The sequence below is a fragment of the Morone saxatilis genome, unplaced genomic scaffold (assembly GCF_004916995.1).
Source record: "Morone saxatilis isolate NCDOM2014 unplaced genomic scaffold, NCSU_SB_2.0 Contig23, whole genome shotgun sequence".
In the NCBI taxonomy this organism is placed as follows: domain Eukaryota; kingdom Metazoa; phylum Chordata; class Actinopteri; family Moronidae; genus Morone; species Morone saxatilis.
In genome coordinates, this window is record NW_023339796.1 from 15,750,069 (window position 1) to 15,769,808 (window position 19,740).

Here is a 19,740-nt window from a genome sequence, read left to right on the forward strand (position 1 = left end):
TAATATGTATGACTGAACATAAATGTGATGAAACTCGCAAGTCCTAAGATCTGTATGTCCTTTGTACTTTTGGCACATCAGTCTTTAAATATATATGTAATGTATATATGTAGTATGTTTTATGTATCTTTCTTTCTTTATGATTATTTGGTTTAGTTTCTGTTCTTTTTTTATTTCAATGCATTTGTTTTCATAAAACATTGTCTCTGACGATAACAATACAACTGGAAACTTTTGGAAATTTAGGATGAAAATCAAACTGTTTGCACATGAAAATGCCCCATGTATATAGATAGATAGATACTAGATACGATAGATAGACCTTTATTTATCCCGAGGGAAATATCAAGGCATCAGTTAGGCAATACAAAATACCAAAACATACATTAGAAACATACAAAAACTAAAATTAAAAACCGCCTGACTTAAAAACAGAAATCCAAAAATAAGCAATAAAAGAATAAGAATATAAAGCTATATCTATAGTCAATGTCATGTGTATAATCATATGAATTAACAGTAATAAATGAACAGTAGCTACATAAAACATTGGCAAACCCCAGTAAACAGTGCAAATGGAGTGGAAGTGCAAGTGGAAGTAAAAGTGCAAATGGATGTGCAAATCAGGTATACATTGTCCTTGTCTATTTGCTCTACTTGTCTAATTGTCTCCCTGGCCTTTACTGAGAAGTTATATGATTATATATGATAGTTGAGATATACTGAGACTATAACTGAAACTGACAGTAACATATGTGATTTTAAATATATTATACTCACTGTAATAGTGAAGTCCGAGGACATATTGGGACATTTTCTGACTCCTAACTGAACATTCAAATTAAACCCATTTGGATTATGTCCTAAATTTAAAAATGACTTGAGCCCATTCAGTGTCATCTTAAAAAACAGCCAACTAGGGATAAAATAAATGGTCTTAAAAGTCTTAAATGCTCTGCTTAGTTTAGTGTTGATAATGAGAGTGTAACATAAGCACCGTGTAGCTCCTTTTAGGGTGTACTGTCCCTTTAACGTCGTCCTGACAGCCGGCCCCGCCCCCAGACCCCCCAGCTCTGCTCCTATTGGTCGAGCGGAAGGTCAGCTGCTGCACCGAGGCTGCACGTGCTGCTCCGCGCATTTCAAGATCAAGATGGCAGCCTCCGTGTGTCGGTGCTACGAGGTGAGACACTCACACATTGTCCTTCACTGCCGCTCCGAAGTCTCCAGCACATCGTCTCATAACGGGGATAGTGGCGCACGGCTTTGGTACTAGTCTTCTCGGTTCCAGTTGAGTGTAGGAGATTTATTAGGGTGTTTTTAATTCAGCTCGAGCGCGAGATGTCCGTCAGAAAAGGCCTTGTTGCACCATGTCAACAGTGTTCTCAATGTTCTTGTTTACAAATCAACAAATCATCGTCTGAAATCAACGTTTTGTTTCAGGGTTTGCAGGGGGGGAAGATGTCTGTGAGCTCTGGTTTGAAACTGTTAACATTTGGTTATAGTGAGCCTTTTATACTCGGACATATATTCAGTACTGACTCATCGTTTCAGTGACTGCAGGTTGTAAAACATTGCAGGTAAAACAGGATTAATAAGGGCGGTATAGTATTATAGTAATTAGATTAGACTCTTAACATTGAATGTGTGATTTGGGTTAACCTCAGCCTGTGACCCTTCAGTTTCTGTGACACTAGAGGATCAACTATTTGAAAAGAGACCCAGATATCGTCAGGTTAGGTTTTTTTACAGACACAGATACTATTTTGCTACTGATATTCAAATGTTTCTAAATACTATGGGGCCACAGCTTTCATGAGAACAGTATATGCTAAACGTTAGCAGTGACAATGTAGGTGAAATCCAACTATGGCCACAGAATTTACAGTCTGAAATGTTTCCACCCATTAAAGACAGCTGACACATTAGAGAAATATCTGAATTGAGACACCGGCATGATTTTGGTCTGTTTATCCCCCTTAGAGGGAAGAATGAATGAATGAATGAATGAAAATGCCCCCATCAACAAGGCTTGAGAGATCACTGAATGGTTTGATCTTAACTCATAAAAACTCTTTTAGGTCCCTCCACTTCTGTCATTAAAAAACACCATGAAAATGAGGGACTAGCTTTTGAAAGAATGGTGTTCATCCCCCCCGCAGAGGCTTGGAGGATCTATATCAAGGAGCACTGAAGCTGTTCTTAAGGCTTGCAGTGGACCACACCTTACCAACACACTTAATTGTTATTTTTCTTATTATGTCGACCATGTTGAAACAACAGTTACATGTATCCTGGCAATGGTCTCTAACATTACTATATCATATGCAAATTACCGCCCTGTAAAGAACCGAAACAAATGGTAAATGGAGTTCTTGCAAGTAGCAATAAGACCCTGTTTTTCTTGCCATTTTCCTATTTTTAAATCATTGCTCATTATTGTGTGGGCATGACTCATTAGTGTCCCATTAACCGCCTGTCAGTCATTCTCCACCCACTGCCGTGTTGGCAGAGTCGATGTTTGTTACTGTTTGACTGAGTTTCTCTCCGTTGCAGCTGGTTGGCAGACGTGCCCTGGCCCTCTGCTCCCGGCCTCTGGTATCCTCAGCGTGGAGAGGAGATGCCTACAGGTTACGTGGGAGTCCAGCTCCCTCTGTGCAGGTACACTGAGAAACTCCCATTCACCTTTTAAATGACACACACTCATTGTTGATTCGACCAAAGACAACGATGAGTTGTTTGGTTAAGAATTCATTTAAGTTTGAAAGTTGAATAATAGTTTTACTTATCAGACTGCTGTGCCCTATTTTTTCCTTTCATACTAAAAAGAATATAGACTCTGGATTATTCACTTCTCAGTGGTAATTTGTGAATAATCTGTTCACCCTATTCTCACATCTGTCTGTCCAACTGAAGTCCTCCTTTCTGTTCTGTCATTAGGTGCGATATGCTTCGGGACGCAAAGGTTTCCTGGGAGAGTTTGTGGACACCCTGCGTCAGGAGTTCAGTAAGAATCAGGAGATGAAAGAGAACATAAAGAAGTTTAGAGAAGAAGCGAAGAGGCTTGAGGAGTCTGATGCTCTCCAGCAAGCCCGTAGGAAATATGTAAGAGCATGATTTGGTTTGTGGCCACAGTTTTTGAGTAATATAATAAAACTGTATTACTATTTTTTATTTATTATTTTGTACTTTTGTGACTCATTCACTCATTTGCTTTTTTATTTCCTTCATTAGAAAACTATAGAGGCTGAGACAGTGAAAACTTCAGAGGTGTTTAAGAAGACCTTCGGCTCCCTGTCAGACACCGTCAAGGAGGTAAGGTATCAGCACTTGTGGGGGCAGATTGGCCTATTAAAACTGACCACAATGACTGTTTCCTCAGAATCAATACGTACATCAATACGTACATGTCATATTGGAGTTATCCCATTTGTGATGGATAGTTGCATTTTATATATTTTGCCCTTTTCTGTTTGATTAAAATGTCAAAAAGTACATGGCCTCAAATGAAAAAATAAAGTTATGTCTTCTTGGTTTCTGGAAAAGTGACATATTGTATGTTTAACCATATTAACTAATTGCAACTGTCTTTATGTATTTGTGTGTGTGTCCATTGTATTGGCATTCTGGCCATAGGGTCTTGAGGAGGTGAGTCGTACTGACATTGGGAAGAAGATCAAGGAAGGCGTGGAGGAGGCAGCCAGGACAGCCATGCACTCTGCTGAGTCTGTCTCCAAAGGAGGAGAAAAACTGGGCCGAACCGGCGCTTTCAAGGCCATCTCACAGGTCAGATGTGAAAACATAATATTCATAAATTTCCAAGGTTTCACTCTCAAAAGTGAGTTTGTCTGGAGGGGCATCTTGTAATAAACCTTGTTGTTAGTACCCAGCTGCAGCTATCTCCCTCCTGTACTGAATGGTTCAGTATAAATAAATGCACCGTTATACCCCGCGTATAATGAAACTGTGTGTCATCTCTGTAGAGTGTGGAGACCATGAAGAAGGAGATAGATGTTGGTGATGCCGGCCCTTACAGAGCTCCCTCCCAGCTGAGGAAGAGAAGCGATTTCTCCTCCAAAGGAGCTGACAGCGACAGCAGAGTGTTCGAGGCCAATGAGTGAGTAACTGTTCTCGTGCCTTCTTTTGTAAGCATATATATCTTCACTTGGACAGTGTATGTTCCCTATTAATCAATAACTGCACTTGTTGTAAATATCTCTACTGATGGAAGTGATTTCTTTTGTTTTTTGTGATGCAGAGAGGCTATGGGTGTCGTTCTCCACAAGGATTCAAAGTGGTTTCAGCAGTGGAAGGACTTTAAAGACAATAACGTCGTTTTTAACAGTAAGAAAATGCTCTGGATTCTAGATACTGTGGAATTAGTGTTTATATAATAGATGAGTCTGCAGTGTGTAATTTCCTTTTAGGGGCAGCAGATGGCACCAGATTCTTTACAGTAGATTGCATATTAAATGAATACAGTTCAGGTGTCAAGTGTTTATCTTTACTGAGGCACATGTGCTCTCACAGGTGCAGGCTTTTATCTCCCATTATCAAACAATTCATCCTCACCACAGTTGTTTCCCTATTGTTTCCTACAGGGTTCTTTGAGATGAAGATGAAATATGATGAAAGTGACAATTCCCTCATCAGAGCTTCCAGAGCTGTGACAGACAAAGTCACTGACTTCCTAGGTAATACGTCACCATAGTTGCTGATAGTTCTTATCATCACCTCATCCGGAAATCTGCTTCAAATTAGTGGCAGACAACAAAAGACTAGCTTGTTTTAAAGCATAGACATAAGATATACACTTATTTTTGTTAACATCCCATTTGTAGTAACGAGTGATCTTGGTGTTTGTTTTTTAGGTGGTCTTTTCTCTAAGACAGAAATGTCCGAGGTGCTTACAGAGATTGTGAAGGCAGACCCCACCTTTGACAAAGACTCTTTTCTCAAACAGTGTGAAAAAGACATCATCCCTAACATACTGGAGGTAAACAAACTCATCTTCCAGCTTTTCCTACTCTCTTTCTGGCTACTTCATTCACACTGTTTTTTTAGCTCAATACCTGAAGGTATTCCGCTAAGGAAGCTAGAAAAAGCCTTATTGATGGAGGACTTGCTTCATTAAATGTGACTCTTTAACCACCTTAGATAAGATTCAGTAAACGAACTTGTGACTTCTCCTGTTAGAATTAATGAAAGTCGGGGGTGGAACTGTTAGATTTTAAAGCAAGTTCTAAGCAAGCTGGGTAGCAAAAGAGAATAATTGGAAATTATTGATGACAGGATGCCAGGAAACACTCAGAACAATGTGTTCATCCTTCATGGTTCCATAACAAGAGCGGATGATGCAGTTTCAAGAAAATTATAAGCATATAATAATAATAAAAGATGGCATTGAATGTGGTTTAATGAATTAAGATCTGTAAAGGCTACAAGTCAAGACCTTATCAAGTGGCTGTATGGTAAAATGGTCTGTTTACATTTTTAAAACTGTGTCTGACAAGGTTTGACTGAAACTCATTAACTGCCTAAGCTGACGTGTGGAAAATCCCCTCTGTAAGCAATCATCAATAACACAGTGTCACTGTCCTTTCTGCAGGCTATGATCCGTGGAGAGCTGGATGTATTAAAAGACTGGTGCTATGAAGCTGTAAGTTCAATGCTGCTGCCTATAAGTTATATACTTAATCAACTCTAAATAAATACACCATGGAAGGTGGAGGTATTTGTGTTTCATCACCATCTCCCTGTGTCCTTAAACATCTCTGGGGATTAATGCTCCAGTGCTTTCTGAGTCTGTCAGTGTTTTGATTTGTTTACAAATGGGCACAATGACCTTTTTCAGAAATAGAAACGACTGTTGGTCTGTCTACTTCAGTTGCGTCATTTTCATGTCAAATATGTGTTTTACCTGTCCACAGACGTACAGTCAGCTGGCTCACCCCATCCAGCAGGCCAGAGCACTGGGGCTGCTCTTCCAGTCCAAAATCCTTGACATTGATAACATAGATGTAAGTGTTTCACTAATGTACACCAGCTGTGTGTTATACCCTACTGTGTTCACATATTTAAAGTAAGATTGCGTCTTTCCTTCCTTCTCTTTAGTCCTCGTTTTCCCTCTTAACGAACATTCACAAAAGCAGACATTATGTATTGTTTACGTGTATAAGAAATTTTTTTACTGCAGAAAATGACAATAACCTTTGTTAAGTGTGTTCTTCTAATGTTCTTATATATAATATATAATATATTTCTTTGTTCATTGTAGCTAGCGATGGGTAAGATGATGGACCAGGGCCCAGTGCTGATCATCACCTTCCAGGCACAGGTTGTCATGGTGATCCGCAGCCCCAAAGGAGACATTGTGGAAGGAGATCCGGTCAGTAAACTTATAATTACTGCACCTGCATAGTGAATCTGATATAATCAGTCATTTCAAGGAAGCAAACAACTCAAATGGCTGAAATTAGATCAACTTTATAACACATTAAAAACAGGTTTAATGTAGCAATAGGACTCTTGTTTTAGTAATACACTAGGATTTAAATTGAAAGTGATAAGTGTTTCATACAAGCTAAATCAGAAGGATGATTATTAAGTTTTGAACTTCTAGAAGAGCCGTCCACCCTATCCATAGTGTCTCTTCGGGGCTGACCTCTGCTCTCCTCCCTCCTCAACAGGGGAAGGTGATGAGGATGATGTATGTTTGGGCGTTGTGTCGTGACCAGGAGGAGCTGAACCCCAACGCAGCCTGGAGACTCCTGGACATCTCTGCCTCCAGCACCGAGCAGGTCCTCTAGGAGGAGGTGGAGGAAGAACACAGGTGAAAAGGTCGATGGAACACACAAACTGTGAAGAAGGGCAGCAGATACAAGGATGTGTCTGCTAACACCTGCACGCACTGACTCACGCATACAGTATATGTACATTAACATCTGAGGGCATGCTCCTTTGTTATGCCAGAGACTTCATTTGCACATGTATATATTTGTCCACTCTAAGCTGCAAAAATATACATAAACATAGAGTTAAACTACCGATATATCCATAGAAAACTGTGTCCACCAGTATGTGTGTGTAGTCTCTTGCACTGGTTCGCTCAGTGCTTGGATTTCCAGGTGGAGTCGAATATAGAACATTTACATTAATTTTGGAATGGATGGAACTTGTTCACCAACTGGCTAAAAGAGGAGCCTGTGCCATTTCCCTTTTTTGGGTTGTTTAACCCAATGGTACAATCCATCCATACCAGCCTAGTGGCCAGGTCCAAGAAGATCGGTGGGAAAAAAAATGGACATCGTACCTGTGACTTTACCTGCTGGACACTTGAAGCCTAAAATTAAGTTTAATGCTCATGCTCACTGTCTTTGTCAAAAAATGTGAAAGAAAATTTGGCAGTGGCATGGAGTCACATGTTGCAGCAACCAACATAGCTCAGTGGGACAGCATGAGAGACCTTCGTAATGCAGGTTCCATAATTCAAGTTAGAGGGGAACTCAATGTTATCCAGGTACATCAGTTTATTTCCACAGCGTGTAGCCTGACAAGACTCCCAATGACAACTAAATTGGAGTACGACTTTAATCACTATAAAGCACACATAAGAGAATGAGATGTCGTAAATGTCTTCAGACAGAAAATGGTAACCAAATTAGCACTGACCATTAAACCAAGTGCACCTTAAGGCATTACAGCATTGGCTACAAAATTCAGCTGTGGTGGTTCCTGCAGGCTTTTACATCAGAAAACTTAAACACATGTACAACAAGTAAGATGAAGTTTGGACCTTATAATGTAGGATATAATGATCTGTATAGTCAGGGTGCCTGCTGTCATATGTGCTGCAGCTTAAAGCGAGAAGACATATCTTTGCGTTTGTATTTGCAGTTATATAACGCAGCATATGTTTTATCAAGTTGCAGTGCATTGGACCCCCAGTCACTGTACGTTCTGTACACCATCAGTAAGTAGAAATGTATTTACAGCTCTCAACCCTTTGTAAATATATTAAATATCAAATACTGCTTCTTTGTAAGCTTGGGTGGGACCACATTCATATGTGCCATGGCAGCTTTATTGTTTAAGGATCCATTGCCATCTCATGTTGCTGTATTAAAATATGTTTGGTTTACTTTTATGTATGTGGCTTTTCAAGGGGTTAATGCTGAAGATGAAAACTTGAATGAATGAGTGCATTACTCTACTGTTGACTGTATTTAAAATTAATTCTGTGTCTGTCTCTACTCTGTCACTGAAGACTGAACACATTATGATTGTACTGTAACGTTTTCCTCTACTGTTCAATTAATCTACAGAAACGTCCATAAAGAGAAGAGTAGTTGAGCTCATGATGAATATCTGTTGTGCCCAGATTGTACCTTGAGAATCATGATTTATGTGTATGACATTTATCATCCATGGCCTAAAGCGTATAGAGTTCATGACAACCCCTTACAGTCAAACTATGCTCAAGTAGCGTCTCTTTGTGATGAGCTCCTGGTGTGTGCTGACAGCATTCAGTGATACAGAACCCCCTGTGCATCTTAGAGATATTGTGCCTTGGGGTGAAAAATAATACCTACCACTTAGGGCTACACTTAGCATATAATGTGCACTCAATTTGGAAATTAAACAACAGGTGAGATAACTCCTTGATAAACATGTATAAGCTGTGAAGGTAAGAGACTGTTGGTGAGTTTCCCTTACAGCTGGTCCATGGCAAAATCTCTTAACAGGTATAAATCTGATTATTATTTTTCATCCCCACACAGTGAATAATAATAAATAATAAAATATGTAACTTTTCCTCTAGCACCACTACTCAACAGATCACCACTGTGTTTGTCCTATGCAACACGTTAACATTGTGGCCAGGACTTCATAGTTTTAGTCTTATTGTGTATATTAATTCAAGGCACAAATATATTAAACTAAGATTTTTTTATATATATATTTTACCAGAATAAGGATCAGTTCTTAAGATTGGAGTACATTGGTTTACATAAAGTGACAACAGACCCAGTGTAACTTGTTATTGTGTCAACAAGTGATTTAGGAAACAAAAAGGTTTGCATGAAAAATGACCCTGTTGCCACATTTTCCCATGATTATAAATCATTTTCCATACTGTATGATGTATATGCATTTAAGGTGTTCCACTAAAATTTACACAATATATTCGTAATTGAACTTTACATTCATTGTTTTATGTTTTAGTTGACCAAAGAAAAATATATTCATGAGTTTTTCTATTTTTATCCAGTAATATGTCTGAATAAAGAGTGCTGTATTATGATTTGCTTTGTCCAAGCTTTCTTAAAGCCAGCAGCTTTGTATGCATTGTGTGTGTTTGTGCTCACAAGAGGAAATTAAACTCGGGCTCTTTGTGTGTGTGTGTGCTTGTGTGTGTGTTTGTGTGTGTCTTTTGTTTTCTCATTTCAAACCTGACATGCTTTGATATATGTCCATGGATCTGGCCATTGACACTGGTTGATAAACCTATGGATTTGGTAGTATAGGGTTGATAGATCAGGCTTTAAATAACACATGCCTGTAGATCCACACACATGGCTGATATATATAGGGGACCTCATCCTACAGCTGTCTGTTGTGATGAATGACTGGGCACATCCTTGTACTAACTAACCTCCTCCAAAGTCTACTTGCTTCTCTTGACTGACTGAAAGCTACTGAGAGTTGATATGTGAACAAACATGAGCTCTTAAAGGTAAATTAAAGTGAACCCTTTCCAAATAATAGTGTTATTGGCAAGTCTCTGCAGGACATTCTCATACAGTTTAGTTTATTTTGATTTGTTAACAGTAAGTTAACAGTAAAACCATTTAAATAACATGATACAGAAAAGGCATCCCTGTTAAAAAGTCAATGTTTTGGCCCCTGAGCAATGAGTACTCTTATTGTATCTGAATGAATGGGGTTGGATGCACCAACACAACAGCCTAGAAACAGAAAAGTCCTTGGAGGCAGTGCTTTGCTTTATCTGCTTTAGTTATTACAGTATGTTCATTGTGGCACACTACCATGTATACACCAAGCTGTGCTCTAGTCTGCGTAATGAAAAGGCTTTCAGTGCAGCAACATCATACAATTATGTAAGCAGATATTACAGTGTCTGAATCTCATAGATATACTTATTTTGATACTTAAATTTACTTTTGTGGTTGTTTTGGTTTGGATTTGATGATAAGCAACATGCTTTTATACAATGTGTGATTTAATTAATTAATCAGTTGCTCAGTCCTAAGAGACAAACTCCACAAGAGCTTGATAGACAGGAAATCAATATTTGTTCTAAGCATGCTGCACACCTTTAGGGTTTGATGCACTACATCATTTATTTCACTCTACGTTGTTTCATCTTGCTTCATATTGACAGTAATTCCTGGGTAATTCCTCAAACCAAAGAAACTGAACTCACAAGAGATGAATTACCATCCTCAACAGTATTGCAAGGTTATGTTCATCTTGTTGGACATAGTTTGTGGGGAGACACTTGGTGATCATTTGGAAGTAAAACTCCAGAACAATCCTGGGACATCCCGTCCTGAGTCACTCACTTATTCCCAAGCCGTGTACTTCCCCATGGAGCTGTTACATATAAAACTGTAAATGGTCAAGTGTATGGTGGAATTAGGTGAGATGTGTCTTAAAGAACAGACTGCTTTAAAGGACAACTTATTGCAACAAAGACTCAAATGCTTCACAGACCAGTCTTCCAAGACTCACCTGCTATCATGAGGTCTATATATCCTGTAGTGGTGACTCACATCTGTTTCCATAACCACAGCTTGACCTCCCGTTGTACGACGGATTTGTTGAATTTCATAACCTTACAGGCTTATCAATTATGACCACAGTGGGCGGCCTGCCGGAGCACTGCTCAGTGTGATTTGATTATGAGCCCCTTCAGGACAGTGTTACAATCCACTGACTATTAATTAAACCTACAGGGAGATCCCATGCGGCCTCAGGCGGGGGAGATGTGGATGTGTACGGATGGCAATCTGTCCCAGTGTTTGTACAGTTTTAATTGTGTCAATTAATTACTTCTCACAGTGAGTGTCTGGAGCTAAGCCACAGGCACAGTCAGGTTGCTCTACTTGTTTTGTTCCACATCATGTATTTTCTTAAAGTTCAGCAAAACTTGCAAAGCTGTCATCTTATACAACCTACAGTAATGAAGTCTTGCTTTAAGCATATGCAATCTATGGGACTTAAATCAATTTGTTACCTCTTAAAAAAACTATTTTTTTGCCTAGACCTACTTTATTACAAACAAACCACAGTATTACGTTGTTAGGAAGTGAAGATTACAAGGGCAAAGTGGAAAACTGGCCAAGGGCTCTTTATTTGTGGGGCCTCCTACCCACCAGTTTGGGGAATTAATAAAAAAATGAAATGAAAGCAGATGTTACCTGCATTATTACCTGATCAGCAGCACTGTTTTGTAGACGGGCAGTGTGAACATCTGGTTCTGAAATCTGATCTGATTTAATTCTAGCTTCACCAATAGTTTCTATTCTGTTTACATGGTACACATGGTACAAACTACCAGCAGCACAGCAAACCTGTAGAGTGGGTGGCCCACAGTTCATTTTTCCCTCAAGGAAGGGAAAGAACAGGTTAATTCAGCCATGTATGTTTTAAACCCAAACAAAGGCATAGCACATAACACCAAAGAGACTAAGATATCTTTACTTGTTCAGTTATATTTTCTGTATGTTTTATGTAAATGGGGCAGTTATTTTGAAGAAATTGAAAAAAAAGAAAAAAACATAATATTACTACCATATTACACATCTTAAAACAAAATATTCTAGGAAATTATAGAGCTTTAAAACAAAGAGTTCAAGTTTAATTTATGCTGTTTCAAAACTCTCTCCAAGCTTCCAGGAAAAATATTCTGGTGGAAAATGACTGAATCCTCCTGAATCAGAAATACTGTAATCAGCCAAAACATGTGTACATTCTTGTACAGTATACTGTATACTTTTTTACTGTATAAAAACTCTCCCATTGGTGCTAAAAAAAAACTTCCTAGAAAAAAATGACTGGTATATTTTTTTTATATAGGACCTCAATGTCTTCAGTGGTACCTCTAACGCCATTGCAGGGGCCTCATCACATTTGTCTTTTAATAAATTGTAAGAAGCGTCACGAGACTAAAGTTATAGTTAAATCTAGTCAGTTTTATTTCTATAGCCCAAAATTACAGCTTTGTCTTGGATGGCTCTACACTTTGTACAACATATGACATCTTCTTGGTGGACCATCGATATGTTTAAGGTAAATTGTACAAAACTGTACAAAAGCTATTTATAAGCAAATGCAGTCTTTACCTTTATGATCTAGTTCCTGCGCACCGGTCAACTACGTTTCGTTGTGCAAAAGTTGTTTTTTATTCGTACAGGAATATTCTAAGAGAATGTGAGAGTTATTAGTTTGGAGTAAACAACAATAAAACACAGTGGCACTATGTCTGGCCCCTCAGTGTCCATGCCCCACGCAGTCCTCTTACATAATGCAGAAGCCAAACACGGCTTTCGGCGCTTTACTCATCCAAACGAAAAGATTATGTGTGCAGTCCGTACAGGGACAGTCATGAGTGGGCAGGGAGTGAGGGAGGTGGGGCGGATCCCTCAAACTGAGCGGGCTTAAAGCTCCCGACGAAGCAGAGGAGGTGCAGCAGGACGTGACAGAGTTCATACACACTGTCAGTGGTTCAGACCTGAAGAGTCCGGAGCTGTCCGCGGTGCTGAACAGCTGCTGCAGGATCATCATCATCATCATCATCATCACCAGCCTGAAGGTAAGTTCTCTAATCTGATTGTCCTTCCACTTTGTCTCTAGAAGGATGCGATAACGATGGCTTTGTTTGTCATAAGTGAACTTTTGTTTGTAGAAGTCAGTGTGGAGCTGTGGATGCCACGCATGCCCTGGTGTTACTTTATGGATTATAGTGGGCAGGGTGTTACCTTGTGCTGTTGTGTAACATCACGTCACATTACACTGGGCAATGTTATGCAAATAAATGTTTTAAATGAAAGAAAAATACTTCATGTATCCCTTATTTTTACATGGGTGATCCACTTGACTGCCCTGCTAACCTGTAATACAGTAGAGACAGCCTCACATATATATATATACATAATATAACAATATTAATGTTACTGCAGTTGATTGTGCTTTCTTAAGGCACCAACATTTTAAACTGTACTTGTGATATCAGGTCATATAAAGGCAGATTTACCAGATGACTACTTATTTCCTGCATTTTTGAAATACAGTGACAGTAGTAAGTTTTAAAAGAATAAAATCATCTGCTTCTTCCTGCTTTTTTTTGAAAGTTTAAACTGCCTGTCTCTGAATCTTTGAACCACGTCCACTTGTTTCTGTGATCAAGAAGTTTTATTGCTTTTGACTAGAAGAATAAACATCAAACTACAGACAGTCTTTGGGGTGATATAATCAAAGATCACCAGCAGCAGGGATTAAAGAAAGACAACATAATTGCACACACTGAAGTAAAAGTTTTAGATGCTTTAAAATCAAAAAAGTTACATGACAGAGCTTCAACTGTAGATATTTGGCTTTGTGTAGCCTGGGAGTCCCACATTCAGGGTTTATTTACCATTTTTATTAGGAGAAGTCCTTGACATTTTCAAAGCTGCTGATATAATCCATAGGTACAAACAGGAGGTATTACAGCTAAGAGGAACACCATATGTCACTGCATGTGCTTTGTCATCAGAATTCATTGGCATGGCTGCTTGAGGCTTTCGTAAATCTACTTTTTACTCTATTTTATTGCTGCTTTTAAATGAAAATATGTGGTTCTCTGACAGTCGTCCAAATATTTCATCCAATATGGGCTCTGGAACAGTTAAAAGTCAGTCAGTCAGTAAAAGTTTTTATTTTTTATTATATGTGTAAATCAGATGTGGTCAGGCAGTGTGATTTATCTGCTGCTTAGGAACCAAAGCTGGCTTCTCAATGAGGATCTATGAGCCATGAAATTGATGTCGCCCCCTCTTTTATATTCTTTAAAGCTATATTTGTTTTTACTTGTCAATGCGACTGTGTTTCCGACCTCGTTCTTGGCTCTGTCCTGTTTGTATATGATTTTGACCTTGTGTAACCTGCAGAGTTTGTGAGTGACCTAAAAACATACAGTGACTTCCCTGGTCACCTTTGGACACGTCCATCTTTAATGGGTCCACATATCTGCAGAGTCTGCGTATGAATAACTAGATATTTTTGTATATTTGTATATACTTTTGTGATATTAAAAAAAGCGTTTTGTTTGACTTCCTGACTTGTGAAGAGGTTTGGTCTTGGAATAAAAAATGTAGCATGGAGCTTAATTAATGTTACCCTCCCTACCACTGTATATTCTGCCAATGTAGCATAAAGTACACTGTGATGTAGAGTTGCAGTGTCTAGCAAAAATTGTGTTGTGTTGCATAACTACATTCTGACTGCGTAGATACTCTCAGCTAACTTTTTTATCATCTCATTCAACTACTATTTTCCAGCTTTCATTTGCAGCTTTGTTCTAAGTGGTTTGCACTTACTGACTGACAAATGTTTTGTCCTGCTGTGTAAACTTCATGCCTGCTTCATGGCTCTGTATTGACTTTTGAGTCTTCATTTAGTTCCCTTCGATACATGAGCTGTTCGGCCTGATGTAACCACAGGCCATTTGATAATTGGTTCTGAGGCAGGCAGTTTCTTTCATTATGTCTTCAAGCCTCCTATTAAAGCTTCGCTCGGCCCTTTAGTCCCACCATCGAGAGCAGGGGAGCTATCAACGTGTCTTTGCGAGAATCGGTGGGGTGGTAAGGAGGGAGACAAAACCTCCTGGAATAGAATTTGCTGACTTGGGAGTGCACCTACAGCAGGAAATGTCTCTCCACTCCACAGCCCATTAAAGAGGCTACAGAGAGTGTTTCTGTGCAAGAGTGCAGCAACTCTCTAAGGGTTTTCCGCACATTTTTCTCTTCCCTCATCAGTGTCTGATTTATTTATCTTGTACTATGTTGTACCTGAGTTCAGCAGAGGGTAGTGCTTCTGCCTTGTCTCAGTTATTTTTCTCACAAGAAGGATTAGAAGACTGGACAGAGTATGTAATGACAGTTTAAAGCGAGACTGTGTGTTGACAAGGGCCCCTTGAAAACACCTCACTTCAGGCTCTGAAACAACAGTAAAAATCTATATTCCTTGATTTCCAAGGCCCCTGTCTGAACTCCCTAAATCAATCAGACGTTTCCCTCCATTCAGCGCCTCTGCATGCTGTTAACTCACTCACTAATCTTGCATCTTATCTTTGCTTTTTTCTCTCAGGTATCTTGATGAGTGAATCCCCAAATGAAGAGGTTCCTGGTGATGAAGATATAAAAATAGATGCCCTTTCAGTAAATCAGCAAGTCATTGCAACACAACCAAAGCATTCAAGGGATTCAATACAAAAAAACGTTCATTGAAGCACCGCAACGCGATCCTTTGTTGGATGACACTTAAAATATTGACAAATGAACGGAGGGCCATGCCAATGAGCTGAAATTGAAATAGTGAGCTCAACTTTTGTATTGTTAGCTTCTCAGGAGAGCATGTGCGTCTATGTGGAGACAGTGAACAGCAGCCATTTGAATCTAATTAAACCTCACTGACATGCCTCAGCTTGCTGCTCCGCTCACCAGAGGGCTTATTAATTTGCACTACTGATTTGCCTCGTGTGCGTTATTTCTGCAGGAACAATTTCTTTGCCCCGTGGCTCGTGGGAAACACTGTGGTTGAGTTCAATTGGTTGACATCTGCCAGATTTCACTATGTGATCTCCATCTGGAGCACACTCAAAAACAAAGATGACCATGCAGAGCCATGCCATCCCTAACAGCTTCTGACTGCAAAATAAAACTCACACAGTAAACAATTTCAACCTCCAAAACATTCCCTCACTTCAAAGATGAGCGACACAAACTACTGGGTCGTGGACTATGATCTCTCCTCTCCCGCTCCGCCCGGGTTCCCCAGGGGCCCGACGGTGCTGCAGCCCGTGGCAGGGCACCCCGAGCAGGGATCGGCCCTGTGTTTCGTTGGCCTCCTCGTGCTGCTGCTGCTCTTTCTCCTCGTTCGCTGCGTCCGTATCTTGTTAGATCCCTACAGCAGCATGCCAGCAGCATCATGGACGGACCATAAAGAGGGGTTGGACAGAGGGCAGTTTGATTATGCACTGGTGTAAAGATGAGGAGTGAGTGGGAGATGAGGAGGGGGATATGTAATGGTTGTTTCGAGGGACTTTTGGTTGATAAGGTTTGTTGAGCTTCTGTTTCCAAATATTCAGGTCCTGAAAATGAGAGAAACTGCAGTTTGTTACAGTGTCTGTGGTTGGGGTAATGCAAACTGTCAAGATAACAGAATAAAAACAATTAAACAGTATCTGCGTAAGGATTAAATGCTGCAGGGCAGAGAGGAAAAGAGCAGACACACCAGAATCCTGCATCCATTTTAATTTACAGTGATTCATGTATTATTGGAGACATATGCTGTGTATGATATAACACTGCAGCTTTAAGAGTGACAAACAGTGCAGGAAGACAACGATCAGTATCGCAGCATTACGTTTATCATGTCATTGTGTAATTCTATAATGTTTTTAAGAATCCCAGGGCTGAAATATAAATAGAGAGCAGAGCCACTGCGAGAGAGGTCCTTATTGAATAAAAGAGAAATTAAATGAGTTTAGGGCAGACATGGAAGTCATTAAGACATAACTAATATGCAGATTAATTAGTTAATGCTGATTTAGAGACAAGACTGTCAACTTTATATGTTGATTTACTATTAAAATGTGAAAATTAAATTTTATTTTTAAGCTTTTTTGTAATTGAACCAAAATCTTAGAAGATGTCAAAGTTTCTCTGGAACTAGAAAACTTTTTTGTACATTTATTTTTAATGTGAACCATGCTGGATATTGTGAGGCATTTTTACCACCTCTAAGATTATCCTCAGGTAAAATGATTTCTAATTAACCAAAGCTTCTATAATTTGAGGCAATCATTTACATTGCCTCCTAAAATGTAGCTGCTATTCATATTACTTTGTTTTGTTTAAAATTCACTGTGTCCTAAATTAAAGTCTTATCCCAGTAGAAAAGCTAAAGTTTATAATACATAACACTTAATACAACACATTTTATTTGGAGTTGTGCTGTTTCATGTCGCTCTCCCTTTAAGAGGCTTATGGGGCTCAGTGTAGGGGTCACAGCACTGACTGAATATGTGTCATATAAAGTGTTATTATGAAATGCATGTACACCAATTTCCTCTGCCTAATCCTTTTTGCCTTTAGGCCCCGTCCAGTGCACCAGCCAAATCTGTTCAACAGTGCCTGTAGAAATATGAGAAAAGCTAATATGTATTTCATACTAATGATGTAACTGCTCCTTTTGCCATTTGTTTTGTAATATTGTTGCTGCCCTTATTATACTGTAAAGTCCTTAAACTGAAATAAAGTTTAGTATTGATACTTTACTAATTTGTTAAAAGGTTGATTTGTTTGCTTAATGATGACTGAAAGACTATTTTATCTTGACCAACTTCCTGGATGAAGACTCTTGCTTGTAAGAATTAGATATTTTCCTAATGTTTCTTTAAAGTGGCATTCAGTTTTTTTATTAATTAAATAAATGCTTTTGTCTTGTCTTGATTTTAGAAAGTTTCATTACCTTACGTACTTGCAATACACATGCACACACACACAGTTATGTTTCCATCGCTTCAGAGGATATTACATTGACTTACATTCATTTCCTAGAGGCTTATCCTGATCCAAATCCCTACTTGGCTAACCCCAACCCTTCCACTAACCTTAAGTCTTTATGTTTTACTTTATGAGGACATTCTGTCCTCAAAAGGAAGGTGAGTCCACACAATGTGACTGTGTAAACAGATTTATGTCCCCACAACATGAGTAATACATGTCCGCACACACACACACACACACACACACACACACACAAACTTTTACTTGAGCAAAGGCTGTCTTCACTGCTGCACTATAATCAATATTAGCAAGATTTAAAGCAAATTAAATCAATCGAATAATCAATTGGAGGCTCATAAAGAGACAGTCAGTTAATTTAGTTAATTTACGATGAACGGCCCTTGTGGAGTCAGATCCCCACCAGAGAAAAACATACAAAAGATCAACCACTGCCAGTATTATTATATTATTATTATTATTATTATTATTATTATTATAAGAAATTTAGGTAAGCATGACATGGAACTCACATATCAAAGATAGTCTTATTAACTTATTAAATTTTTTTAGAAATTTAGTTTTATTTTTTTTAAATGCATTTCCTGATTGAATTTTCATTTTGTGACTTTGTCACTTTGTTTGGATTTGTGAGCACTCTCACTCAGGAACTTAGCCATCTGGTGAGCTGAGACCTCTACAGGATACTGTGAGAATTACAAGTCCAGTTATCGCAGAAGGATCAATCAGTGTTCAAATGTGCCTCTACACTATGAGAAAACACATAATGGATACAATCCTTTACTCAAAATAACGGTATAAATAATGAATTACATGGAGTCCATTTCCACTGTACATTCATCTGAGAATTGTTCTGATATGAACTTGTATTAGTACAGTGCAGTGCAGTATTTTATTACTTAAAGATGAACATCAGCACACATTAACCCAAACCCATGCTAATGGCATTGCTACAGGGAAGTCAGTTGTTCCAGACTGAAATATTTCAATAACTTTTGGATGGATTGCCATGAAATTTGCATTTACATTCATGGTGCCCCAATGAGGAATCCTCCTAATGACTATTAAGATTCCCTGAATGCTCCTGTAGCATCATCATGAGGTTGACATCTGTGGATTGGAGTAAAATGTCTTTACACCTAGTTGAGAGACGGTCTGGTCTGATCTGGTCTTAATATTCTCTGGTTATTGACCAAATACCTGCAACTTATAAGGGTACATGGACCATATAAACACAATTTTGATGTTAATGTTGTTTTACATAGTCTTACTGACTGGGTATTAGTAAGGAAATTAGTCAGGGCAAGTTATCTGTAGTGATAAACCTTGCACAAACTTTGCACAGCCAGACTTTGGTAACAAGACTACAACAGCCCTCTCAGTTTATCAGGCTCCAACAGATGGTTGGAAGCACAGTGCAACACCCCCACCTCATTAGTTCGGCAATTAACAGAACAGATTTTGCTTCAGTGGGTTCTGAGAATTTACTTCCTTAATAAAACAACAAAGACACTCAGTTCCCATCACCCACTCACACATGTACATGTGCACACAGATATGAAAATAAGGCTGGATCATCAGACAGACAGACTCAGGCTTGACATGGCAGAAATTGTTCTGTGTTACCATATGTCATGATATTACTGTGGTTGAGGGTGTATATAAACACTATCATAATTTAGTTGTATAGCAGTAATCAAAAACAGGAACATACAAATATTTGCTTTTCTGAAAGACAAATGTTTATTGGCTGGTGTTGCAGGCTCGGCTGATTAGATTAACTCTCTTGTATTTCCCATCGGGAAGAAGAAGAAGAAGAAAATATACTTTATTGTTACTCCAGGGGGAAATTGTTTTTTTCACTCTTTTTTTATACACACACACACACACACACACACACACACACACACACACACACACTGAAATGCAC

At 38.9% G+C, this 19,740-nt stretch overlaps 2 protein-coding genes across 2 annotated transcripts; both read left to right on the top strand.

Annotated features, from left to right (window-relative positions):
* The first annotated feature begins 1,115 nt into the window (after positions 1 to 1,115).
* Positions 1,116 to 9,301, top strand: LOC118334284 (mitochondrial import inner membrane translocase subunit TIM44-like). Its single transcript, XM_035670130.1, has 13 exons — positions 1,116 to 1,180; positions 2,554 to 2,658; positions 2,938 to 3,102; positions 3,232 to 3,312; positions 3,634 to 3,783; positions 3,981 to 4,114; positions 4,256 to 4,341; positions 4,599 to 4,691; positions 4,869 to 4,993; positions 5,606 to 5,656; positions 5,928 to 6,017; positions 6,275 to 6,385; positions 6,687 to 9,301. Exons 1-13 carry the CDS (start codon positions 1,151 to 1,153, stop codon positions 6,804 to 6,806), a joined length of 1,341 nt encoding a protein of 446 aa, XP_035526023.1. The 5' UTR covers positions 1,116 to 1,150; the 3' UTR covers positions 6,807 to 9,301.
* A 6,690-nt stretch (positions 9,302 to 15,991) lies between these two features.
* On the top strand, positions 15,992 to 16,324 carry LOC118334291 (cortexin-1). The gene has a single exon (XM_035670138.1). The coding sequence runs from the start codon at positions 15,992 to 15,994 to the stop codon at positions 16,265 to 16,267; it is 276 nt and encodes a 91-aa protein (XP_035526031.1). The 3' UTR covers positions 16,268 to 16,324.
* Positions 16,325 to 19,740: the final 3,416 nt, after the last annotated feature.

Bases quoted from the DNA above. Each gene is read 5' to 3' on its own strand.
- LOC118334284 (XM_035670130.1), top strand. From the start codon at position 1,151: ATGGCAGCCTCCGTGTGTCGGTGCTACGAG. The intron at 1,181-2,553 runs GTGAGACACTCA...TCTCCGTTGCAG, and splicing joins CCGTGTGTCGGTGCTACGAG to CTGGTTGGCAGACGTGCCCT. The intron at 2,659-2,937 runs GTACACTGAGAA...TTCTGTCATTAG, and splicing joins GTCCAGCTCCCTCTGTGCAG to GTGCGATATGCTTCGGGACG.
- LOC118334291 (XM_035670138.1), top strand. From the start codon at position 15,992: ATGAGCGACACAAACTACTGGGTCGTGGACTATGATCTCTCCTCTCCC.